Source organism: Mus musculus, chromosome 11, assembly GCF_000001635.26.
Source record: "Mus musculus strain C57BL/6J chromosome 11, GRCm38.p6 C57BL/6J".
Classification (NCBI taxonomy): Eukaryota; Metazoa; Chordata; class Mammalia; order Rodentia; family Muridae; genus Mus; species Mus musculus.
Window position 1 is genome coordinate 11,955,379 of NC_000077.6, and position 26,259 is coordinate 11,981,637.

Genomic DNA, 26,259 nt, shown 5'->3' on the forward strand with positions numbered 1-26,259 from the left:
CTTACCACAGCTTCCTGTAATGGGCCTTGCTGCTGCTGACCGGGACCTAAGGAATCTTGTTACTGAATTGAAAAGATCTTCTGACTTTGGTGCCAGAGGCCCACCTTATCAAAATAGAAAACAGGACACTCGAAGCTCTGTGCCTCTCTGGCCCCCCTCACCATCTGTCTGCAGTGCAAGACGTCCCTAAGTAGACGGCCTGGTCCCTGGGGGTGTACAGGCTGGTACCCCAGCATCAAGATGGTCCATTCTTCCCAGACACTGCACAGTAACTGCAGCAGGGGTAGGCGTCTGAAAGAAAAGCTTTTGGACCCTGAGTTGTCTCTGTTTAAATGATTCCTATATCAAGAGATCTTGTAGGGTCATGGCTGGATGTAATCAGAAGGCCAGAGGGGTTCTGGGGAGGGCATGCATGGGATACTCAGGGAATCCTTTACTAAGCCTCTGAGCAGTGACTGTTTTATTGTGAAACTGCAGGACCTAGAAGGATAAAGGCAGTACAGTCATGCTGAGGCAGGTAGAGGAAGCTAGCCTAAGGCAGGTGTCACACCAGCCTCATCAGAAGCTTTTCTGCAGGCAGCAGGGCTTTCCCAGTGACAAAAATAGTTAGTCCTGGGGTAAGGATTTGAATAAAGAGCTCTCTGCTCTAGCTGGCCTTTTTTCCTCCACCAACCAGCTGCTACTCAGCACTTTGAATCCTTCTTGTCACAGAGGCTCCAAGATTTTGTTTCAAATAACCAAAAATAGAGGGGGTGGCTGCCTCATGCCTTGAAATTTCAGGATGAATTGGATGGGCTAAATTAATTTTAGTAAAAAAAAATTAATTGAAATTTGAGTCTTCTTGAGGTCAGTTTTAAATCACAGCCCTGGTTTGTCTCTAAGATCTGAGGCTGAAGCCCAGGGTTCAGCGACATGGACGTGGTGGCTCTTCGTCCATAAGAACAGGCAACCCTGCTTGGCTGGTAACTTCTGCTTGCTTTCAAAGTCTATGCAGTTTCATAGAATCTTACCAAGTACACTTTTCAATAAAGTTTGGAAATATTTTAAGTCCTTGGAAACCCTTTATAAATGAGACAGTTTTAACTATCACTAAAAATAGATCTCAAAAACAGGGCTCTTGGGAGCCTTCTCTACAGTGAAAGGGTCTCAGTGTCCGAGACGGCGCTGCCCTGGTTCTGTTTCACCAGACAGGCTTATCTGGGTGAATAGATTTTGCTTTACTTATCTGTGTATTTAACTCATCTGAGATGCATAAACTCTATCTTGACAAAACTGATTTTTATATTTTGGTACCAAGTCATATCAAATAAAACTGAAAGCTACTTAGGAAAAAGAATCTGTTAGTGACCCAAAGACAAATTAGAACAAGGCTCCCTCACCTTCGTGGCCCCCAGAGCTGCCTGGGACAAAGGAGAGCACTATAAGCTACATGAGTTTTTCTATAATTGTGTGCCTGTGATAAAAGTTCATTTACAGACATGGTACGAAATTAACAGCTCATAATAACAAACACTAACAGCTCATAATAAAACAAAACAATTCTGAGGATGTACAGTGGTAAAAGTTATTCGAGTAATTCATTGCTCTTAAAAACATTTGATTTATCTTACTTACCTTGTCAGATAAGGAAAGTATTTTACAGCGTCTCTGTCACTTCCAAGTGGCCAGGTCACTGCTATTGGGCTTTAGAACGCTTATTAAATAAGACAAGGGTTGCCTGAACTCAAGAATTATGATATCAAAATAGACAGTCACGTTTGCACATGAATATACCTATACAATAGCAATATGCACACATATCCAAATACAGACATATGCATAAAACTGATGTATAAAGACAAATACATATGTTAGCTTTATGTAGATATGACGTGATTCCCATATCAAACTGGAAAAATACAGTAAGGAACACAGGGGAAATAAACTCAGCTAATCACCAACACTTCACAGACTCACTGTGACAACATTCTTCTGCCCAGATATTTATAAATAGAAACCCTGACAGAATTGTAATCATACTGCACACACACTTTTAAGCTGGGCTGTAGAGCTTCACATTACATCATAAACACTTCACCATGTCATCATGTTTCTTTGTTGCTTCAGAGCTTTCAAGGCATCACAAATGAAGACTTCTCCCACGCTGCCTACTGCCCCCCTGCTTTTTATTCTTATTATAGAATTATTAGGATGGTCTTCAAATATATATTTTAGTGCATATGTTTATTTTCTTAAGATAAATTGCTTGACATCATGCCTTGCTAAGACAGCTCTCTATTAAGCTCAAACATTTCTCAAGGACTTAGTTGGCCAGACATTTTGGGCAAAATGCTTAATCTGTTGAGGAACAAGTAACTTAGCGGACAAACCCACCTGCCATCTCCAGATCTTCCGTTTCCCATTTCCCCGGGTATTTTCCCCTGGTATCCACTTCTCACATCTGCCACACTAGACAGAAATTGTGGTTCAGTGTGGACTTTTAGCCCACATGTCCTAGACATGTTCCTACCTGCTGCATGCATCAACCCCTGTGATTGGATGTTCTTAGCACTACAATTAGGATGGTTCAACACACAGGATGTCATACAAGCAGTGTATGAAAGCACCTCAAAAAGAGCTTGCACTCACTAAGTCATTCCCAACATCCACTGAATGTTTTAATCAATACCACACACACCCTCTCAGATGGCTGTTTCTAGACTAAAACTCCAGCAGTCCAAGCAAAACTTGCTACGGAGGACACCACTGACACCATTTTCTGGCCTGCTCGGCAGATGAATCTGCTGGGGAGCAAGGAAGAAACTCAAACCAGGAAATAACTGTGTGTGCTAATTCCTTTAAACCAAGGGAATAGGGGTCTGTTGAGCAGAGCCTTAGGAGGTCCAATCTCAAGATGGACATGGACACAAAACTAATGGTACACTTTTTACTTTCTTCTTTCAAATGGTTGGTATTCTCAGAGTCAAAGAGGTTTCCAGGACAGATACAAAAGCAAATGACACTGCCTCAGATCTCTTGATTTGAGGCTGTGGGTTTTTTTTTTTTTTTTTTTTTTTTTTTGGTTTTGTTGTTTTGTTTTTTTTTGTTTTTGGACAGGAGTGGGAAGAGGTCTCCTGACTGAATACAAATGGAAGTTATCTATATGAAAAGAGCTAGACTCTAGTGGATTTATTTTATCTGAGGCCCATTCCCCAGTGAGTAGGTGGCTCTTAAAAGACCCACAGATCATTCCTAAGTGTCATGTACAAAGCCTTATCGTGCTGGGCTCTTATGGGTTCCTTCACTGGGCCTGGCCAGTGTCAGCAGTACAGACATGACTGCGGAGGTGACAGGGTGGAGCATGGGGTACATATGTCCATGAATGGAAGACAGCTCTTTGTAATGCATAGTATAACTCTAGTACAGCTGCCTTTACTAATAATCTCAGCAAATGAGAGTGAATTAAAAAAATCATGTAGCAACTTCCAACTGCTAGACTGAAACACTGCCTGAAGTTGTGGCATAACACTTTTATAACCTAGAAATCCCATCAAAGAACTCAGCAATACAGAACTACAAGTATGATTTATAACATTTCTTTTCCAAAAAAGAGGCATTTTTTTATTTGAAGTTTACTAGACTTATCATAAAACAAATCTAAAATGTAATTTAAAACTTTTTAAAAGATTTGAGTTGGACTGTGTGAAAATTTGCAAGTTATTTCAGGTCCATTTGCAGGGGATGAAGTGAGAAGTGCATTCTAAAACGGATTCCCTCAGCTGATACTCCCTAAGAACCTATTCAGTGCCAGGCATGAAGATTCTATGGATTTGCCCCCTCTAATAAATGTCTTTGGTAGATGAAGCTTCATTTAAGTGGAGGAGAGGCAGACAACAGAGGCAAAAACCAGGGGTGTCAGATGTTAGAAGGTGAAGGGGGTTAAAGACAGTGAGAAGATGTATGTGTGTATGCATTCAGGCTAGAATGGAAAGTCACTCTGCAAAGGGTTGATGGGTCCTGGGTGGGGACTTATTGCTGAGCTAGAGGTTTTCATAATGCTCCAGGCAAGCAAAATGACTTGGCCTTGAATCTGGAAGGAAATTAATATAAACATCAAAAATTCAAAGATAACCTTCTTGTAGATGCAAAGAATTTTGGTGGCCTGCTCTGGTGATGTCTGTCACCTTGTGTGTAGACAGGGCATAGTTTTGGTTTTATACAGAGGGCTTTTTGTTATTTTTATTTTTTATTTTTGGTTGAACATCTTATTTTGTAATACTTTGACACTTGCACAGATGTTTAAGTAGTATAGATTTCTGTATGTGCTTCATCAGGGTTCCCTAATAGCAGCCTCTGGCCTCATTTACTTGCTCATCTTTCCATTCTCTTCTCTGTCTACTGGGGTCTGCTAGACTATGTGATTTTTTTTAAACTGGAAACATTCTTATATAACTCTAGTTCAATGATCAACAGCAGGGAATTCTCAGTGGCCCACATGACTGTCTAATTCATGGGCCCCGCTTGGACAGAGCTGTACCCCATTAGGTCTCTTACTCTGTAGGTCTTTATTTCCTGGGACTTTTCTATGGTCTAAAAAGTCCTGAAGAGCTCTGGCTGTTCAGTAGAACATATCCAGGACCTGGTTCAGGGCAGGCAATACCACTGAAGAGATGCTGAGATCCCTTTGGGTCACCAGGTCTGCTGTGCCCCACTCCTGGAGATGTCTATTGGGACCACACACTCAAGGCTTCCTGATCTCCATCTTCCTTCCTTTTTCTGCTCTTCCAGCGGCCTCCTCCATCCTCGTTATACCTTGCCTTTACTATTTAAAAAACTTTATTCCTTTTACTGGGGAGCATGTTTAGAAACCAAAAACAGAGAGAAAGTGCCTACTGTCTTACTATTACAGTTTGAGCTGAGTGTCTGCAAAGGTCCATGTGTCCGGGACTTGGTCCCTAGCCTGGTGAAGTTTGGAAGAGTGGGAGCTTTGGGTGGTTCTTCAGCCCCTGTGGGCCCCTGTGGGCAGCCCCTGTGGGCCTGCCTGTCAAGGAGACATTGTGGCATTGAGCTCTTCCTCTCTGTGCCTCACTTGACAGCAGCACCCCCACTCCAAGGAGGGCCCTTTATAACTCTGAGTCAAAAGAACCTTTTTATCCTTACGGGTTGGTGCCTCAGATCTATTTTGCTGCAGTGGTGGCAAGCTTGTTAAAACACTGTTTTGTTGTGACTCAATGCTCAGAATTCATATTTATATTCCAGAGTTAAATGAAAAAGGAAAAACTGTCGCTTCCCCTTTCAAATATTTATGATATTGCTGCCGCTGATCTGGTTCCCTTCCAGGGCTTGGTGGGGAAAGTGGGGACGGTGTGAACAGAAACACTTTCAGGGATAAAAGCCCAGGAATGAACTGCACATATAAATGAATCCAAGATGCCAGAATACTATAAAACCGTTAGGAACCTACTGCTTTGATTTAGCACGGAATGTCTGCGGATACAATTACAAGAAGGAAACTACTTTGAGGTAAGGTGAAAGATAAACAAGTAGTCATTTGCATGTAGTTCTCTAGAGAATCTGAAGGCATGTAATTATTAACCTTTCCAGATGAGGTCAACATCTGTACTCTCTTTCCTAGAAATGTAGCAACTTGGCACTCGTGGTCACAGGAGAGGAGGGTGTTTACCCCATTTCCCTGCTGAAGACACTCAAAATACCCTCACTCGCTTCCCTCCAGGGAGTCTTTATCGTTTTTATGTTTGTCCTGACTCACTCAGCCTAGCTAAGAGAGTGAGGTGAATGTCTGGGAGACAAGTACCCAGACATGAAAGAGGGAGGAGGGAGGTGCCATGCTGGGCAAAAAGCACAGGCACAGACGTGAACAAGGCAGCTCAGCCGGCAAGGAAGGCAGTTTTATACTCAGACTAATGCCTGCTACGAGAGTGAAGAGGCTAAGATTTAAGGCTTGGTAGTGTCGGTGAACATTTTCCAGTTGTATGGAATACCCTCAGCTAAGACAAAAAGCTTTCAACTTTATAATTTCATGAGACACCTCTGTTCTAAACCAGTAGGACCATCAGAGGTATGGAGTGTGGGGGGAAAATCCACCCTCTCAGTTGCTCATAGATCAAGTGTGGCCTACCTTAAATGTTTGTGATTTTAAGTTTCTTCAGTCTGGGGACTATCTGCATTTACCCAATGAGGTTAACTGGGGAGGAAACCAAGTCTAAACCTAAAGTTTATGTTTCAAGAGTGGACTAATCCTTAGGGTGACGGTTCTTTTGTATAATAAAACAATAATTTTAATACGTTAATAGTTTAATGAAGTAGCAAAGGTGGAGTCTTCTACTTGTGGCCTCATGTTGGAGTCTGAAGCATTTCAGATTTCACTTTTGTGTGAGTAATGTACAGGCTGCAGCTATGAAGAGCAGACATTTTCGTGTTGTGGGTGTAACAAGCTGCTTTCCCTACAAGGTGAACTGTGGATGCAAACACAGGGAAGAGTGCTGCTTGAGTTGGCAAGCCAAGCCATCGCAAAAGGGATGCTAGCCTGTTTTCTGATGCTGAGATAGAACACTGACCAAAAGCAACTTGGTGGGAAAGGGCTACTTGACTTATAATGTCTAGGTCCCAGCCTATCACTGTGGAAAGTCAGGCAAGGGTTCAGTATGGGAACAACAGGAAAATTCACACAGCCAGCTTCCCTTATATAGCTAAGACTCGCTTACCTCTGCATGGGGTTGCCTAGGCGTGGGCTGGGCCTTCTACATCAGTCAGGACAGTCTCACACAGACATGGCCACAGGCCAATCTGATCTGGGCAATCTCTGAACTGAGCCTTGTTCAGATGACTCTGGGCTGTGTCAATCTGACAGCTGAAGCTAACTAGGACAGAAGCTAATCAGGTAAAAAGTTCACTAGCTGGCGACCTTCCCATTTTCTAATGAAATTTAAAGCTGAACCATCAAGTAAGAATTCGCAAATCAATTTTCCTAGGAAAATGATTTCTGGTTTCTAGCAAAGTCAGAGGCTTTTTTTTTTTTTTTGAATCATCAATATTCAAAAAATAAGCCCTTCCCCTTGCTGGTCACTGACTCTGCAGAAGGATCTTATCACCTTGGTCCATGTGCAGGGAAGGCACAGACTCATTCCTTGTAGCTAAAGGCTGGTGGTTCTTTCTACAAGATAAAATTTAAAGGTTCATGTTTGCAGTACTTTTTCAAGATAAGAGAGATCTGAGGCTATAGTAATCAGCTAGGCGTCTCAAATTTATAGAATTTATATAAGATATTTATAGTGTAGAGAAACACTAGGCTGGGATTTCACATGAGATTCCTGGGATGGTTTCCTGTCTCATTTTTAGCCAAGCACATGGTCGGCTCTAGGTCACGACTCCCTGCTGTGATTGCATCATTTGTTCAGAGTTGAACAGAGACATGAAGGTACTGTCACGTCGTCCAAGCAAGAGGATTATGCTCTGGCTCCAGAGGCTGTAATGCTCGGGGCTCTGAGCACTTAGTAACACCACCAATCAACTGTGACAGTCAGGGGCAGCCTTCACTTTTATCTTGGGCAATTTAGCACCATATTCAAAGTAGGCTCAGTGGGAACTGTTTTTATGTATTTTTATAATATGTAATATCTAATAAATACTTAAAATATGTAAAGTTTTTTTAATTCCTTCAAAAATTTCTAGATTAATTTGAGTTTTCTTTGTTCACTTTTTCAGGTCTTCTAAGATCAAGTAGGAAATGTGAATTCCCAAGAACGTGGGGGAAAATGCAAAATTTCCCAAACTATGGAATAAACATGTTTCCTAACCTACAGCCTTGTACTTGCTAGACAAATGCTGCACCACAGAACTATACCCCCAGCCCAAGCTAGTGGTTTTGCCTGGCTGCTTTTGGAAAACTCACAAGGGTACTCCTAATGAGATGGTATACGAATGTTCAGTTTCCTCAGGGGTGTTCTGCTACTTGGGATTTGCTGTGGCACCTTGCTTCAACAAAGGTCTTACATGTGAGTGATCTCAGATACAGATTCTATTCTTTTGACATTTTAGTTACTGACTCTGCAAAGTGGCCTTGCCCTTCTTGGGTCTTGGCTGCTGTTTGAGCAAGTCTCTGGTGGTCTGTTCTATTCCACAAGAGAAGAGGGTAAAATAAGCACCCACAGTGGCAGCTGTGGCGTTAGGTCTTGTATCAAATATAGGAAGCAGCTGCACTGTGCCTACATTTTCCTATGTGCTGAATTAATGTCACCACTGGTCTGAGAGGCTAGGGTCAGTGACACCAGCCTCCTCAGACAGATAGGGAACTGAGATGCTGCTGCTCTGAAGGGGCCACCAGCCCTGCCTTACTGCATGAGCCTGGGCTCACCCTCTACACACTGGGCTTGCCTCTTACAGAGGAGACAGGCAACCAGGCAGGGCCTCCCTGGAGAGATGTGAGTGAGTAGGAGGTCAGAGGAGAAAGGGGTGGTGCCAAGCAGAGGGTTTTATCTTTTGACACAGGATGAGCTGATATATCTTACGCTGGGCTGTCACGGGATACTGGCATTGTCTCTGTCTCACTGGGCATCCCCGTCTCATTTCTAGCTACAGTCCAGGGACTTCTCTAAACAGCCACAATTTGCCTCAAGCTGGGATCCCAGAACTCAAGTTAAACCTCGGCTAGATCTAGGTCTCCATACTTCAGATCTCAAAAGGCAGCAGAAAAGATGACACACCTAGCTGTGAAGGCACCGAAAGCAGGAGGACTAGTAAATGTATGGCTGAGGCCTTCGGGCAGAGGAGAGTCTACTCTGCACATAGTAGCCGGGATTAGATTTTCCCACTATACAGAGGTCTCGAGTGGCAGTGCATTCACAGAAGAGCAGGTTAAGCCTAGGCAGACCCCGGAGGTCATCAGTAAGCGCAGAAGTAGAATCCTGCTTAAGGCCATCAATTCAGTTCCAGAAAATTAATGTTTAAAATGAAGCAAAGAGAAAAGAACTGTTTGGAGTTGAGGCAGTATTTATGCACCATTAATGATGGGGCACAAAAAATTATGAGAGTAATTGTGTTTAAATAGCAAAGGGAAAAACATGCTCTAAGGAGTCAATGTGTGGTCTGCCATTGCTGAGCTTGTTATGAATTCAGAAAAGGTCCCATCTACAGCACTACCTAGCATGAATCAGACCTCCTCTCCTATAGCACTACCTAGCATGAATCAGACCTCCTCTCCTATAGCACTACCTAGCATGAATCAGACCTCCTCTCCCGAGTTCCCTTGATCCCCCCAATGTCTTAGAAGCTCTGCCCTTGAACAGTACAAGTCAGCAATGGCTATGTCTGGTGCTATGTCTGGTGTGTCAGCATACTCCAGATAGGACCTCAGTTTCCCTTGTCACCACTGCATGTGTTCAAGCCCCTGGTTCGCCTACTGAGGTGGAAAGGTTGTGTTTAATGACAGGCCCAACTTTGGTCACACTTGCTCTGCCTACAGAGATAGTGTCTAAGTTCCACAACAGGGAACAAGGTCAGGGCAGCTTCTGCTTTCTGCCCCAGATATCCTACTCCATGAAAGTTAAGTGTCCTCATGAAGGAAGCCAGCCAGGTTTGGTTTTCTGCAGCTAAATATATCCTGACAGTGGCTGAGACAACTTGGAAATGCATACAACCGGTAGCCATTTTAGTGCCATTGTCATGTGTAACTATGTCAGTCCTCAGTGAAATGGGGTCCCTCACACCCTTCCCAATTAAGGCTGTCCCACCAGGCTGCTGAGTACACAGACCTCCAGACAAACTGTACTCAGGGCAGTGTTTGTTGGATGGTAGCAAGCGGGATTTAGCTCACTTTACACTATCGGCATAGCCCCTGTACGGGATGACTTTCTTCAGTGGTGTAGCCATTAATAAGTTGCTCATGCTTGGTAAATAACCTTGACCCTCAGTAAAACTCAGTGGATCAGAACAAAACCAAAAAGGCTGGTGAGATGGCTCTGCATATCTGAGCACCTGGGTACTACTCTGATTTGAGCCATGGATCTATATGAGAGAAGAGAACTGAGTCCTTAATTAATTGCCCTTTGATGTCCATACTCACTGTACTGCATGTGTGCCCCCCACTAAATAAATAGATATTGATCAGAATATATAATTTACATGTATGATGTTATCAAAGAATAAATACACAATAAAACTAAAAACAGCCACAAAGAACAGCAGCCTTCCACAAGTGAGAAACACCTTCCCTGCTCTCACTGGTCCCAGTTGGCTTGAGGAATCTGACGACAAACACGCCAGTGCACTGTTCTCATGAAGAGCCAACTCTGATCCCAAGAAAAACACGAGCAGGCAAAATTCCCGGGTTTCCTTATTCTTACAAATTTGGACAATCGGTGGGGAGGAGGCTCATTTTCTTGCTAGCCAAGGCGAGGGCCAGACAGTACTTTTGTGGTCTACTTCAGGACAGGAAACTTGTAAACAACCTCGGGGACAAACCATGCACGATCATCAGGATCCTTACTCAAGGCAGAAGGTCACCAGGGAGGTAGACAGCCCAGATGCACTTCAGCATGTGACCCTGTGCAGAAGCCAGGACAGTGCTGGCTCCGAGACAAGGGACACTGACCTCACCTTCTAAGTCTGACAGTGCTGTAATTCGGGCGGCTCGAGAGGCACTCATGGGGAGCAGTGTTCCAAAGCCAGCAGAGTATTAGAAAAAAGCCTACTGCTGGAGAGCCTGGTGCTGTATGCCACTAGACTGCAGAGAATGGGACTGGCTGGCTCCGCCGTGTTAGAGAACAGCAGAGGTGGGCAAGTGGAAAAAAATGGGTCTAGTGGGAAAACACAGAATCTTCTAAATTGCAAGTTTTAAAGAGGCAGCTAAGGTAGCAGGAAGCCTGTGAGGACTCTAGGCCGAAACACTAGGTCAGACACAACTGTATGCTGACACCAGCCTCACTTTACTGTAGGTGACTGACATCTGTACTGACTTACAGCAGTAAGTGAGTGAGCACCACAGCAGCCCATGCGCTGCACAGAGCAGAGCCTCCATGTAAAGTCACTGTCTATGTTCTACTCCCTGCAGCAGGCAGGGTGTGGTATGCTGCTGAGCCCTGGGCCATCTTGTTCCTAGCTCACTGCTAAAGGGAGTTTGAGATGCCACGATTCCCCTGCTCATGTCTCTGATAAGCTGAATGGCTGTCACTGGGGAGTTTCTCACATGGGGGCAGTGACTAGCTCTCTACTTCATAGTACCACTTCAAATGAGAAACAAGTTTTAAAAGGGCAGTTATTATCTCCTGAGTCAAGTGGCCATTCTTTGGCCTTGAGCAGGCTGCATTTGAAGTCAAGACCTCAAGATGGAAGCTCTGATTGTATCCCATACTGAAGAGTGCCTGCACAGGAAGGCCCAGCGGTGTGCCATAGCAGAAAGGCTGATTGACCCGGATGACCTGGTCACACAACTTCTTTAAAAGAGCTAAAATCATCCTTAAACATCAAATCATTAATTAAAAAACAACAGCAGCAGCAAGAACAACAATAAATAACAACAACAACAACAAAACAATCAAAAGATTCTTTGAACACAGTGATGCATTCCTCAGTCTGGTGAGAGGCTAAAGACACTTGGGTGACAAGCCCGAGGACCTGAGTTCAATCCTCCAGGACCCGTATGGTGTAAAGAGAACTGACTTATGAAAATTGTTCTTTAATTTTTTTTTTGTTTTGTTTTTCGAGACATGGTTTCTCTGTGTAGCCCTGGCTGCCCTGGAACTCACTCTGTAGACCAGGCTGGCCTCGAACTCAGAAATTCACCTGCCTCTGCCTCCCAAGTGCTGGGATTAAAGGCGTGTGCCACCATGCCCAGCTGTTCTTTAATTATATATATGCATCATAGCACACATGTTGTCCTCAGGAATAAATAAATAAATAAATAAATAAATGATACATAAGTGCATAGTTAATGTTTTGTTTTTTGTTTTTGTTTTGTTTGTTTGTTTGTTTGTTTGTTTTTTTTTTTTTGCAAAATTACCCTGATACATTCCTAACTTAGTAAATTGAATTTTGGCCAACACATTAAAAGAACTCATGAAAAAAAAGTTCAGTATCAACCCAAAGAGGCTATCTTAGAACTTCTGTCCTTTTTCCACAAAGAAATGCATCATTGTGTTGTAGTCAGGGACCACTTACATGCTTGGCAGGTGGCTGGCTCGGAGGAGGAGGTAAGGAGCTAGGAGCAACCGAAGGAGGGCTCCCAGGGGCCGCACCAGTGAGCTCCGGAAATGGGTTGGGGATGGCCGGAAGAGATGCAGTTCTTAACTGCTGGTCTTCCTCCTGAAGGCGCCTATAAGGAAGGAGTCAAAAACTAGTTTGCCATCCTAGCACACACCTGCTGGGTCTACGCCCCAGAGAAGGAAATGCTGGGTTTCTGTGGATGCTGGTACAACCATGTTCATGACAGCCTTATTCACAGTGGCCCAAATCAGGAAGCAGCCTAATTGTCCAACCGTGAATGGGTGATGAAATATCATGTAGCCTTAAAAAGAAAATTATCCAGACAATAAGGGAAGGGAATTCTGACCTATGCTATAAATCCAGTAGCAGAAGGACACACACTGGCAGACTCCATTGTACAGGGCATACAAAACAGTTGAATTCAGAACGTAGAATGGCAGGGGCAGAGGAAAGAGAGGGGGGAGCTGCTATTAAAGAGTTCAGTTTCTGTTCTCTAAGATGAGAATATTTTGGGGATTGGCCATTAATCCCGAGTGTTCGCTAACACTTTAAAAGGTGGCTACTATGCAACATATGCTCTGACTTTTAAGATACCAGCTCTCTCAAGGAATGAAGGGAATCTGTGTTGTGATACGTGAGGAAGTCGTTCCTATACCAGTCTGATGATGTGGCAGAAAGCTCATTTTTTACTGTTAACAAATCCTGGTCTTCCTGTAGCAGTTTCAGCTTCACCATCTTTGATCTACAGAACCAGACAGGGCTGTTTCTGATGTTCCAGCAGCCCACAGAATCCTCCTTCTTTATTAGGGTGTATTGAAAATTTATAAATTATTTCCATTTTTAACCTCATTAATTTTTTTAATGCTATAACATTTCACAGACACTGCCCAGAAGTGTAATTAAGGGGCATTATGAAAAGATGAAAGCAATCCCTGTTACAGAGGCTCACATCAAAAGAGGCTGTCCCTGAAGCTGCAAAATGAAAGTGTCTGTGGAGAGGACCCAGGACCCAGAGATATCAAGATGGCTACAAAACTGCTAGGACCTGGGAGGTGGAGGTGTCTGTGCTTCCAAAACCTTGCCTGGTTCATCCACTTGAAAATAATTCTCTCCCTCGCCAAAGTCCTCCTCCTGCTCCATCATTTAGCCTGTGGGATGTCTGGGCCTCCTGCAGACTTTTCCTTTATATCTTCCTCCACTTAGCTCACCCAGCCTGTTGTAATCACCGGGAGCCCCTCAGCAGTGTGAACCCAGCACCCACATCCTGGGAAAGGACACCTAGGGGAGCTGGTTACTGAGGCTGAAGAAGATTTAATGTCAGACCATAAAGAACCCTTTTAGACGGTTCTGGAAGCAGGGAGGAGCAGAACGTCCCAGAATAGGCAGTGCTGAGAAAGTACAACCGCTGGAACTCCAGCTGGACAGAGGCTGGGCAACAATCCCAAGCATAGTCGACTGCACACACATCTGTGAATTCCCAGCGAGGCAGGGGCAAGCTTGTATTAAGAGCTCATGATCCTTGCTCGGTCATGCAAGCCTGTAACTCATGGGATCCTGAGAAGGAGCCAGACAAAGGCAGTGCTCCTCAAGCACTCCTTTTCTCAGCTTGCTTTTATAAACCAGAGATGACTATAGGCTCCACATCTTCCTCTCAACAAAACTATTATCTACTGAACACTCTTAACTATGCTGTTTGCTTTTGTTCAACACAACCCAGCCGCTCTCCTATTCTTCTGTGCTCTCTAACTCCACATAAATGTCACATACTCGCAGAGCGTGACTGCTTCTTGCTCTGCAGTGCTGTCACCTAACTGCATCTTTCTTCATATCGGGGCCCCATCACTTGCAGGCCTGTAGGTTCTTCAGATGGCTTTCATGTCACGACATACTCTGCAGCCATGTTGCTCTCTCTTTCCTGCCCCTTAACTCTCCAAGTCAGAATTGCACTACCTAAACCAAAATCTATCCTTTCTTATATGTTCTAATCTTCTCCTTGCCTCCACTCTCCAACCTTCCACTTTCTGACTAGCTTGAACTCAGATCAGAGATCTGTCACCTCCCAGGAAGTTCTCTCAAGGTTCCAGGACTCTCCTTTTGCTAACACAGCTATGCATTTCTGTTCAGTTTCCTAGGGATAAGAACAAAACAGAACCACTCTGGGGACTGTACATTTTTGAGTAGGCCCTGGAGGACACTGTAGCTGGTCTATAGACAATACTCTGAGGAACATGAACCTGGAGCATGGTTAAGGAATCTGCTGTGAATCAGGAGCTCAGGAAAAGGTATAGCTGCTAAGCCAGGCAGCAAGTTCACACCAAACGCTGAAATGTTACACAGCATACCCAAAGCCATTGAGAGCTGCACTTTTAGTTCTTTGAGGTCAGCTGGCAGAGGCATGACTTGAAAATTCTGATGACATAGCCACAGATGGTCAACAGCAGCCTTGTGTATCACAACAACTATCCCACTTTCTTCCTTCCATCTTACCACTTTGTGTCACTTCACTATCACAACAGGAAGGATAGAACTCACTCATATGACTTCATTAGCATTATAATTGTTCTTTTGTACTATTAATTATTGTTGTACATATTATAGTGTCTAATTAATAAGCCAAAATTCACCATTGTTCTGTGTGTGTAGGGAAAACTACAGTAAACAAGGGTAGGGGGCAGGACTGTGCTTTGGCTTTAGGACTGCGGGTCGGCTTCCTCAAGATTATAGGGCAACAACTGTAGCTGCTATTAAGAGAACAAACTCATCTAACTTGATTTTACAGTCACTGCCCATCACCATTTGGAGAGCAGAGCGCATTGTCTGTGCAGACAGCACATGTTCTGGCCCACCTGAGAATGTGCACAGGCTGCGAGCGTTGCATTTTCTGCCTCGGGGACGCCTGTGGCTGTCCCCGGGAGCTAGATGCTGCTCCCTGGTTGCTGGCATGCTGGCCATCCTCAAGAAGTGGTGCAGTATCAGTATCAGACTGCATGTTGCAAGCTGAGTTAAGGCTTTCCACGGACGAGTTAATATCGTTGTTCATTAGTACTTGAAGCCCAAGACCATGCTCTGTACATAAAAAATGGCAAGAGAAGAAAAAAATGTCAGTGAGGGTATAGAGTTCCACCAAAATGGTTATCTTTGGATGATCAGGCTCCTAAACCAAATAGTATTTTAATATTACTATGAAATCATATTAGTAACATACAATACAAGTTAAGTCTGTGTGTATACATACTACATGTATAGTTCAAAATGAAGTTATTCCATTTGGGATGGCAATGCTTCCTGAAAAAGCTATATATTATCAAATAAGCATGAAAAAAATCTTTTGGGTTGTTCATCAGGGGAGTCCAAGACACCCTCAGAATAATACAGCTATTGCAGCTGCTATTGGTTGCTTCTGGAAGCTGAAGGTACGTCCTTATTGCTAAAGATACCATGAAGTTTAGACATAAGATCTGGAACACCCAAGCAGGATCTGACTTGAAAATCTCCTCCCTTAGGAGTAGCTTTCAGAAGACCAAAAGGTCCTATGAAAGCTATGAAGCGAACATGGTGACCAACAGTCCTACCAGCTATAACACCCATGAATCACAACAGTGACCAGCATGGCAAGACAGTAACAGTGCAATAGTGGCACCCATATCTTGGTGGCAACCAATGATTTCTCTAATTTGACTTAAGACCAGTGCTGGAAACCTACCCAATTTCCCAGTACAAGTTAGTCATGGATATTAGAGATTTTTTTTTTAAAATATCACTTTAATAAACCAGCATAGCTTCTAATTGGATTCAACTCATCCTTACACCTACAGATAACTATAGCTCTCACCTCTTTGCAACAAATAGAAACCATTACAGAAAGCTAGCTAGACAAAATATAAAGAACTGATCATGGGGTGCTCAGTCTCTACGGATACATCTACAATACAACTCTTGTTCTTAAGGGAGCATTGAGGAAGAAGGGGTGGAAAGATGGTAAGAGCCTGAATAGCAGAAGTTGGCTGTGAAGGTGTTTCCAAAAGTGTCAACTTAACAATAGGGTAAGAAGTGACCTAAGCTGATTGTATCATAGCATTTCACAAGTTGTAAGATATGGCCAGGTGTGACAACCCCAAACAAGGTTGTCACAGTATGCAAGACAATCACTCTCACAGAGGTCAATGCCTCCAAAGTATAGTAAGAAATAAGAGAAGGCATTTTGAACCTGCTTGTCATGCCCAGATTGCTTTTACAGCTTCCATGCCCAGGACAACATACCAGAGGTTTTGGTTAGAAGTCTCTTCAAGTATAATACAGAGTTAGCAATATATCCATCACCCAGGGGACTGTTTTATAATAGAGTCTGATACAGAATAAGCAGCTCCATTTCACTTGTTCTTCAGAAAAACAACACAAACAAGCAACTGGTCTACCAGCCAAGGAAGCATGTTTAAGGAATGAAGTTACTTGCTCCCCCCACCCCCCAAAACCTTAAGCAGTAGAAAGCATCTTGGATTTGATAATAGATTTAGATGCTTGTTTGACCTGGGCTATGAGCAACAAATGGGCTCAAGGATCTTTCTAGATCTAGCTGGGCCACTAATCCACTAATTCTGTGGTAGTGTCCTTGCCTAGGATTTTGTTCTTCAGCACTACGATGTCTTAGGTGGCCTTTCTTTCTCTCTTGTTTCTTAAGACTAAAGGATGTGACAACAAAAGATACTAAAACCCACTAAAGAATACCTGGCTTGGTGTAAGAAATAGAAAGAAACTGTCCATTCCAGGGATTAGTACTTCTCTGGTGGGTGAAGGAACAGAGCACAATTATGGGAATATACAGGCAGAAGCAGAACATTGAATGGCCCCGGTTTGGCGATATAAGAGAGAACATTATGGAAACTGAATAGCGGAAGTGACCCATGGTGCATCTAGGCAGTTCAGGTTCCAAGGTCATTAGGAGAGTCAAGGTAGCAGGTTGCTGAAAATAGTGGTGACTGGTATAGTCACTGCTGCAATAAGAGCAGACACCATGTGTAAGAGATGCTGACAAGGAGGGAGGGAGCAGTGGGCTGTGGCCCAAGAGAGAAGTAGTTAGGTGCACACAAGCATTCGGATTGGTAATGAAGTCAAGGACCTGTATATAGATAAAGCAAGGAGGGGAAAGAGGATCTTGATACAGCAAAGGTTCTGAGTAGTCACATATTAACCCTATAGTCAGGTACTAAATGGACAAAAGTGATGAACTGATGAACTGGTAATTAATAATGACCAAAAAACTAAGTATCACAAAGGGAATTGCTGAGGGTCAAAGCAGAGCACTTGCCCAGCTAGGGGTTGCCTAGGTAACAAGGATCTAAGACTCTAGTAGGGCGGGTAGGGGTTACACTTTCAGGTTCTGCTGTCTTCCGAAGGGACATGCCTCTTAAAGGCCTCACCAGATATAGTAGTGGAGCAGCATTTAGTTCACTTATGAAAGGAGGGAACCAGAGGATGGCTAAGGAGAAGACCTCAGTGGGAACAGAAGTTACATTAGAGTTCATAAGTCTGGCACTGACAGGACAGTTCCAGAATCTGTGCCTGACACATCTACATTCAGGGTTAATTAACATATTTAAATTATTTTGTCCCCCAAACAATTATTTTGTTAACAATGAACCATTAAGAATTACCCATGCTTCTACTCAAAAGTAAGCATTTCTATGATGACAGATCATTTTGGAAGCAACACAGGGTGAAACGCAAAGTTCACTATACTAAAGAGTGTGTGTGTGTGTGAGAGAGAGAGAGAGAGGTCCATTCACTGACTAAAAGAACCAAGTTTTGCTCCATGCAGAGCTACTTCCTAAGCGTTTAGACAGAAAAGAGCCTTGTAAGACACCGAGCCCTCCCTATTTCTACTGCTCTATTCCTAGAGAAACCCACTGGCAACACAGTTCCTGGTCCGACAGCGCTCCCAGCCTCTGAGAAAATGAAATGGCTTGGTTCGTGCTGGCAGATTATCATTCATGGCTATTTTTCCCTGGGCTTGCTGTAGTCTTTGGCTGTGCCGACCCCTGGTGGCAGTCCCTGGTGTCTCCTGTCCTATTTCTTTTTTGGGGAACAGGTAAATTCCTGGGTTGGTTCTCTGTAGTAAAGCCAAAGCCAAAGCAATTCTGATACTATTCAAATATTATTCATATAAAGCAGGTAGATTCTAGAAGAGACAACACGTTCAGATTGCTGTCCTCTCCTCTGGAGTGGGTAATTTCTTCATCTGAATATACTGTACTGGGTGGTCTTTGAAAGGATACCAGGCTAATCTGAGAACATCCAATTACCAGGTTACGGTCTTCACTAATCAAATATAGCTGCTATGCTCAGATCCTCCAAATCTTTAAGCTTTTCAGAGCTGTCAAAATGAAAGTAAAGCCTCAAAGTTCTACAATGGTTTACTCAAAAACCAACTTTAATATGTCCTATGAGGACAATTACTAAGTTATATGTTCGGATTTTTTTTTTTTTTACAATTACTGATAAGACTTTACTTGAAGTTCCTAAAATTCAAATGTAGACTAAAAATGAAATCTTCTAAATTATGTTTAAACAGCTGATTCTTAAGGGTCTACACTAATTTTATTTTTTAAGTACTGGAGTTAGATATAATAAAATTATATTAGATTTTTTTTTAGAAAATTATAATATTTACTTATGGCAAGGCATGAATCACAGCAGTTGGGTGCTGGATAGAGGACAACGTCTAGGTTGATTTTCTCCTTCTAATTACAATGTGGGTCTGGGATTAAACTCAGGTTGTCAAGCTTGGAGGTGTCTTTCCCCGCTGACCTATCTTACCAGCCTCACTTTCAGTTCTTGTAAATGTTCTACAAGCTTATATTTTTCTCAGTGAGGACCTTGTGTGTCTTTTCTACCCGTGTGGCTAACTGCTAAACTGTTTTGTACTCCCGTGAACCTGAGCAGAGCTATCATAAACCATTTGGAAAAGGCTTTCTTCCAGTGAACAGAAGTGGAAGAAGGAGACAGACTGATATGCTCTGATGAAACAAGTTCCACAAGGGTACCTCTTCAGAAAGAATGCTAGGAAAGAAAAGAAAAATGGCTTCATAAAGGCAATTTCACCTCCAATGAATTTGTAAGAATGTGTTTCCTGAACAAACATGGCTGCCAAATAAAACTCTTAGTAGCTGTCTCCCTTCCATAAAGAGCCAAGTTGCAACTGGGCATGGACTTTGCCCCAAATATTTGAGGTCATCTGATCTAAAATTCACATCTCTTCTTGCTTCACTGTCATTAACAAACTCAAGGCTAGTTCTGTTTGGAAATATTGGAAATACATATAAATTTAGTTAAATAAATTCTTATTTGGCTCATAAGCCATGACTGGCAAATATCTCCCCCAAGTCAAGTGAGGTGTGCTGATCTGGAAAGGGTACGGAGAGGGGAGAGGTACAAGCAGAGGAGGCTCTCCCCGCCCGGGCATGCGGGCGTGCGTACCTTAGTACCTTAGCAAATAACACACTTCTTGGTTCATAGCACCATCTAGTGTCTTTTCTACGTGAACTGGAGCTTAACGGTGGTTCTGGGTTTTCTTCGCTACATTATTTTGTCTTAAAGACATTTGCATTATGCATGTGATGTATCCATTGTGGTGGCCCAATCTTCACAGTAAGCCCCCCTCCACGCCCCCCAGGAACACTCACCACCTTCCTTGTTTGCCCTGGCTGTACATCTCTTGGGAAATGAAGAGCTATAGGCAAGCTTGTGTGTCTATGTGACTTAATGACAGGGAAGGAAGAATTAAAAAGCATGTCTACCTGAGAAATTTCTGGTACTTAATTTTGGACCATGTTTTTGCTGCCGTTTTCCTGGACTTGAGTCAGATACAGACACACAGCACGTATTTGGTCTTTCTGATTAAGTGTGTGACCAGAATTGGTGACAGCACTTTGTTAACTGAACATGTTACCTTTTGTCATCCTAATAAGAGGATCTTCTTCTTTAAGCACCTTCTGTTTTTGTAAAGTCTTTTAAAAACTCAGTTACAAATCAGTATATATGCTACTTTGTTTGTTTTCTGATTGGTCATTTTGTGGCAATTGGTAAAAAGGCTTAAAGACAGAAATGATTATCAACACTCTTTTAAAGTACACTTGAAGCTAAAAACAATGACCTAGGGAACAATACTTCACTATAAAAAACAGTTGTTGGTATTGAACAACTGTCATTGTTCACACTCCAATCTGAGGGGGCAGAAATCAATCAATTAAACATGTGAGAAATGTTACAAAGGGAAGCACTAATTCACTAATATTTTATTATTAAGCATATTTAATAACTAAGTGAAAGATGTTAAAAAAATAAATGAAGGTACTATTAGTTTCCTTTAAGATTTCATATGTCCATGGATTCAAGTAACCACAGAGCAAAAACATTTGGGGGAAAAATCTATACACGTACATTAAATATCTGCAGATGATTTTTGCCATCCTTCTAAAGCAATGCAGTATAGCCTATAGCCTATAGTTCTATAGAATTAGGTGTTATAAATAATCAAGTAGTAACATATATAAAGTGTTCCTATTTTATAAGCAAACCCAACACCATTTTGTACTTGAAACACAAGCATCTATAGCTTTTAGGGATCTTGAAATATATGTGTACAAATGAAAAAGACTACACATATCTAGAAAGAAAGAGAAGGGAGGGTTTGAGGTGGCCAGAGTCTAGGGGGAGAGGATAAGGGCTGGCATTTATGGGTTTAGAGTTGCACCTGGAGAAGAGTTCTGTGGCTAGACCTGGGTAATGGCTACACACCAATATGACTACTTTTGCTTTGTTTTTTTGAGACATGCTCTGGCTATCTATTTCAGTTTCCAAGTCTTTGGAATATAGGCATGTACAACCACACATGGCTCTAACAGTTCCTACATTAAAAAAAAAACAATAAAAAAGCAATTTTAAACTTAAGACTTTAAGATACCTTCAAACATGGGCAATTAAGGTCCCAGTCTTATTGCTTTATTTAGGCAGGCCTCTGCTAGAATTAAGCAATGTTCCATGCTCAGACTTCAAAGACAGAACCCTGCTCTAGCCTTATGTTACCTTCCTCTCTCAGAGCTGCTCACTCACCACCCAGGGCCCACTTGTTCTGGGTTCTTGATCCTAGCCCCTGTGCACTTGATCCTTGTGTGGAGCAAAACCCTAAGAGTCTCTTTATCCCCAATTTAGAGCCACTTCCCTATTTTTTTTCTCAACTTGCCCAGCATTCCCCTCTCAAACATGCCTCATCTGAGGAGATTGAGGCAAGACAGGCATGGATGTTGCTCATGATGGCTATCATAGGTCTGGACTCATGCAAGTCAGACTTCAGAATGGCCTCAGGTGAACAGTGCTGATACCAGTGCAGCCAGGGAGAAATGTCACAGGGAATCCTTGAGAAAATCAATTTAAGGTAATGAAGGAAATCCTCAAGTTAGGAGACAAAACAAGAACAGGAAAAACCCTGAGGCAAAGGAGTCTTAGCCTCTCCAGGTACTGAGAGCACTGGCTTGCTACAGGGGCACAGAAATGCTGTCTGTTTCTTAAGTGAGTTACAGTTAGCATGGGATCCTCTTCCTCAGAAAAACGAATCTTCAGTATAAAAGTAATGCTTGGTCACTACTCAGGATAGTGGCAGGAAGTGGTTGTTTAAATCACCCACCTTCTAACAACAACAACAACAACAACAACAACAACAACAACAAAACAGTAACAAAATGATTAATTGATTTGTACTTTGATTCCTATGAGATTTATTTTTAAAACTATGTTTTAGGGATCTGTAAATAATTCCATTTAAAATAAATAAGGAAAGCTACTTATTTTACTCAATGATTCCATTCATTAAAGCTAAAGAACTGGCACCCAGTGTTCAATAAGTGTCCCATAGGAAAGTGTCCTTCCTTGGATTTTATAGTATCCTCTCACAGTGCTCAAGGAAGCACCTGGACATTACTAAGTCTCTTTCCAGTTCTTTAAGGTGACTTGGATTCTGCACCAAAGACCCATACAACACAGAAAAGGAATTTTCCACTACCAAAATGTTTCACCCTGCCAAATGAGAACCAAAGACCTGAGCTGCAAACTACATTTCAAAAGCACAGATACAGCCATGCAATTTCTATTTTTACTTTTAGAAGATATCTTGTATGTATGCACAATCTACAAAATAAAATTCCAAAAAGACAGCGATAAACTGTGTCTTTCAAGTCCTCCTTAGCAATTTAAACTGTTTCTTTTCAACCTTCTCATTTCAATTTCTACTTTTTCTATTACATCATAAATCAGGCAGAAGCCTGGGTACAAGAAACCATATAAATAACTTGTCACTTTAGAGGTTTCCATTTTCCATCAACCCTAAAAATATTAGTTTAAGAACACTGAACTGGAAAAGGAAACTCAAGGTTATGGCCCAAAAGTCTGTCACTCATGGGTATTGAGCTCTCAAAGAGTCAATGTTTTAAAACCAAACGAGACACTAAGGAATATTTATCATCATATTAAATAGAAACACTGTACACTTAAGAACTTAACTCCATAAATTCAAAATCTATTCACCTACCCAATGCTGCCTCATTCAACACATATTTAAGTGAGTACAAACTACCTATCCAACCTCTTTTAGGTACTGAGATACAGATGTTAAAATAGACAAGCTCCATGTCTCTATACTATTCATGAAGCATTTCGTATTTTTAAATGCCTACCACAAAGATTAATTATTTGAGAAGAACGTTTATCCTGACTTGAACATTATACAATGTATGCATGCACTAAAACATCACATGGTACCTATCAATATGTGTAATGCTTATGTCAGTAAAAAAAAAAAAATCCAAACATAACGAAGACTTACTCAACAAGCATTGGAAAAGAGTTATGGTGTTAAATATAAAGTAGCAGGGAAGGATATGAAATCCCTTTTTTTTTTTAAACAACTTTTGGAAAAGTAATTCCATCTATGAAGTTAAAACCTGCTCTAGGTTAAGTGGCACCTATCAGGGAGTAGTATGTCCTGTAGGAATGTGAGCATGGACTCCCAACTGAAAGGGGTCGGCTCAAGAAGGGATGTTTTTTGGCTTCAGCTTAGGGGGAAGTGGGAAGGTACAGCAGGGTTGTATCCTCAGATGAAGGAATTCTTGGCAGAGTGAAGTTCTTGGTCTATAAACACACTCCAGAGGCCAGCACTCCTCCCAGCATGGGTCTGCTCAGTGCTTAAGAGAGAGAAGTTGACGCCACCTCTGTTTACAGGCAAGGCAGTCGTAGAAAGGGCACTCGGCTCTCAGAAGAGTCTCAGTGTTAAGGCATCAGAGGCTGAAAGCCATCCCAGGAAAGCCCAGAACCAAAAAACCCAGGAGACAAAAGCTGGCTTCTAGAACAGACTAGACTGCAGCATCACCAGCAAAGCAGGTTCAGACCAGGGCTGTGTAGACTAGAACACCCAGAGCCACCTCCTAATATGCCCAAAGTGCAGGATCACTTGGGGTTCATGTTTACAACATGCTCTTGGAATGCACTGGGAGGTATGAATCCCACTCTCTAAGGCTTAGCTAAGGGAATACTAGAACGGAGTTCCTGCTAAGGTCTGAATGGTACTAGAGACAAGTTCCATGGTATTGGTGGGTGGGACCTCTGGTAAGTGATTAGGTCAGGAGGGCTTTGTATTAGAACTAGGATCAGGTACATATGCCCTTCCCACGGCTGCAAACACAGCCAGAAGGCAGTAATGAGGAAGGTGCTGCATTTGCAGAGGCCTCCATCTTGGACTTCCAGTCTGCAGAGGTGAGTGCAGTACATCTCTGTTACTTATATGCCACCCAAGCTGTGGGACTGGCTTGTAGTAGTCTGAAGGGATTATGACAGTTACTAAACGAATGCTTGCTCTTTTCAGAACAGTTTTTATGTTATGAAAAATAAATACATGGCCCTAAGCAGCACCTAATTTTTGTTTTTTCCAGATACAGGGTTTCTCTGCGTAGCCCTGGCTGTCCTGGAACTCACTCTGTAGACCAGGCTGGCTTTGAATTCAGAAATCTGCCTGCCTCTGCCTCCCAAGTGCTGGGATTAAAGGCATGAGCCACCACAGCCAGGCAAGCAGCACCTTCTTAAAGAATTGACTCAGGAGCAAAGGCTCTCCTCAGAGTGTGACAGATGTGTATCCTGATAGAACAAGTTCCATGCAGACCTCATAAGCTAGATGCAGATAGGAAAAATGTTTTTTATTTCTGCCCTAGGTTGCAATTAGTAATGACAAGGACAAAACGGAGCTGCCATTTTCTCTGTACCTACAAGGTGCCATTTCTATGTGGCACATGTCACAGGTCAGGCTATTTTTCTAGCTATTTCTAATATTCCTACCAAACCAGTCAAGTTATCATTTTTCTACTTCTTTTTTCCAGGTAGAGAAATGGGGCTGAGTCATTCAATTACCCCAATGGAGACTAACAAATGACCTATGGGCCATTTGAAAGAGAAATGCCTCCCACTTGGTTCCCAGATGGTTATACCATTTGGAGAGTAACGGAACCTTTGGGAGGTGCAGCCTTACTGGAGGAATCTCATCACTGGGGGTGGGCTTTAGGGGTTTATAGCCTCAGATCACTTCCAGCTCCCTCTTTGCTTCCTATGTTTGGTTAAAACCATCATTCTGCTTCCTGAGTTTTCATGGAAATTTGATCAGCCAGCTTCCTGCTCTGACTGACTGCGGCTATGCTCCCACCATTATGGACTCCCTTCTGGAACTATAACCCAAAATAAAGTGGTCTGTAAGCAGCTTTTGGTTATGGTATTTTATAGTAAAGAATAAACAATGTATCACCTAAGTCAAAAGTTGGACACATTACCTTATTACATGTTAATTACTTTCTTTAGTTCCTTTCTCACCTGACATGGATTTCAATCTTCTATCTCCCTTTGTCATTAAACTTGAATTTCTAGACAGCTGGAACTAAGTTCTTTCATTTTTGCCTCATCACCTAACAGTGGGGTCTGGCACACAGTAGGTACTAAATGGTGGTTAAGTTAATCAAGCTACAGTCTTTCAGGAAGTTAGACATCCAGTCATAGTTGTCAAACTCTGTGGTTAGCTACATCTCCACTCTTCCATTCCTTAGAAAAGTGCCACAGGGTAAACCATGAGGTAGACAAATGCCAACTCTTTCCATTGTCCTTACATTAGGAGCCAGGATGCAGTCATTCACTACCCCAAAAGAAGCTATGAGTTGTGCAACCAAATTCCAGTTATTAGGCATGAAAGTATACTATTTAAAAAGATAGCCAAAAAGATAGATGAGTTAAGGACCCGTGCTCTAACTTCATCTTGTAGAATTATTAAACCAGAGACTTCTAGTATAAAATAAAAGTTGAATCTAGAGTCAAAGTGGCCAGCCACATGTGTGCTAAGTGGTAAAGCAGAAAATGAGGTAGTTAGCAGATGCTAGATTCTAATAGCTATTGATTGGTTATCTCTGCTAACAGTGCTTAACTCCACTGAAATGTCTTCTCTGTGAAGACTCACTGCAGACCAGCATGCATCAGTGTCTTAGAGAAAGTCTTCACTGTGGAGTAAACATTATCTATTCTAAAAGAAGTGATCTGAGGCTCTCCTCTAGTGTTTCTCAAGACAGTAATTCTGAATGGCCTCTAGTTTAGAAGAGATTTGAAGAGACTGTCTTATCATTGATCATAATTAAATGAAAGAATTACTTATTTCTAAATTGTTCCCTGCTCCACTTGAAAGGGACTTTATTGGACAAAATGGTCCACATTATATGATTGGTAAGTTAGAATAGTGTGAGGCTCACTGCTGCATCCCTGTTCCTCACATGGTCTTGGTAAGCAACAGATACTTGTATCATAGAGGAAGAAGGGATTCATGAGTAGAAGTCACAGAAGAACTTCCCAGCAAGCAATCAGAATGAAAAGTAAACCTGCCAGGGAAACAGGAAGAGTTGCTTGGCTCAAGCCCTCTACTAAACTTTGAGTATCCTGACAGTTGAAGGAGACACGAAACATTAATGGAGCCCAATCATCTGCTCAAAGGGA

General features: G+C 42.4%; 1 protein-coding gene and 1 long non-coding RNA gene across 5 annotated transcripts in view, besides 2 other annotated features; both read right to left on the reverse strand.

Moving 5' to 3' along the window:
- The window catches only part of Grb10 (growth factor receptor bound protein 10), a 106,930-nt gene that overhangs the window by 24,880 nt on the left and 55,791 nt on the right, over positions 1-26,259 (reverse strand). For 3 of the 4 annotated variants that reach the window (NM_010345.4, NM_001177629.1, XM_011243664.2), the window contains exons 3-4: positions 15,045-15,264; positions 12,154-12,307 (exon numbers count right to left, since the gene is read on the reverse strand). In NM_010345.4, coding sequence (NP_034475.2) covers positions 12,154-12,307; positions 15,045-15,238 — 348 coding nt within the window. In that variant the 5' untranslated portion in view covers positions 15,239-15,264. Of the gene's footprint in view, positions 1-2,373; positions 2,449-12,153; positions 12,308-15,044; positions 15,265-26,259 lie in introns of all 4 variants that reach the window. The other variant, NM_001370603.1, reaches the window with a different exon arrangement.
- Positions 1,364-2,365: an enhancer, noted in NCBI's record as "VISTA enhancer mm154". NCBI's record gives its function as "enhancer in: heart[4/9]" and the evidence as "EXISTENCE:transgenic organism evidence [ECO:0001131][PMID:17130149]".
- LOC102631979 lies at positions 3,028-12,147 on the reverse strand. The gene is made up of 2 exons (XR_381046.3): positions 9,175-12,147; positions 3,028-9,138 (listed from the first exon to the last, which is right to left on the reverse strand). It is a non-coding gene; the product is annotated as an uncharacterized LOC102631979 (long non-coding RNA).
- Positions 6,478-7,243: an enhancer, noted in NCBI's record as "VISTA enhancer mm178". NCBI's record gives its function as "enhancer in: heart[4/10]" and the evidence as "EXISTENCE:transgenic organism evidence [ECO:0001131][PMID:17130149]".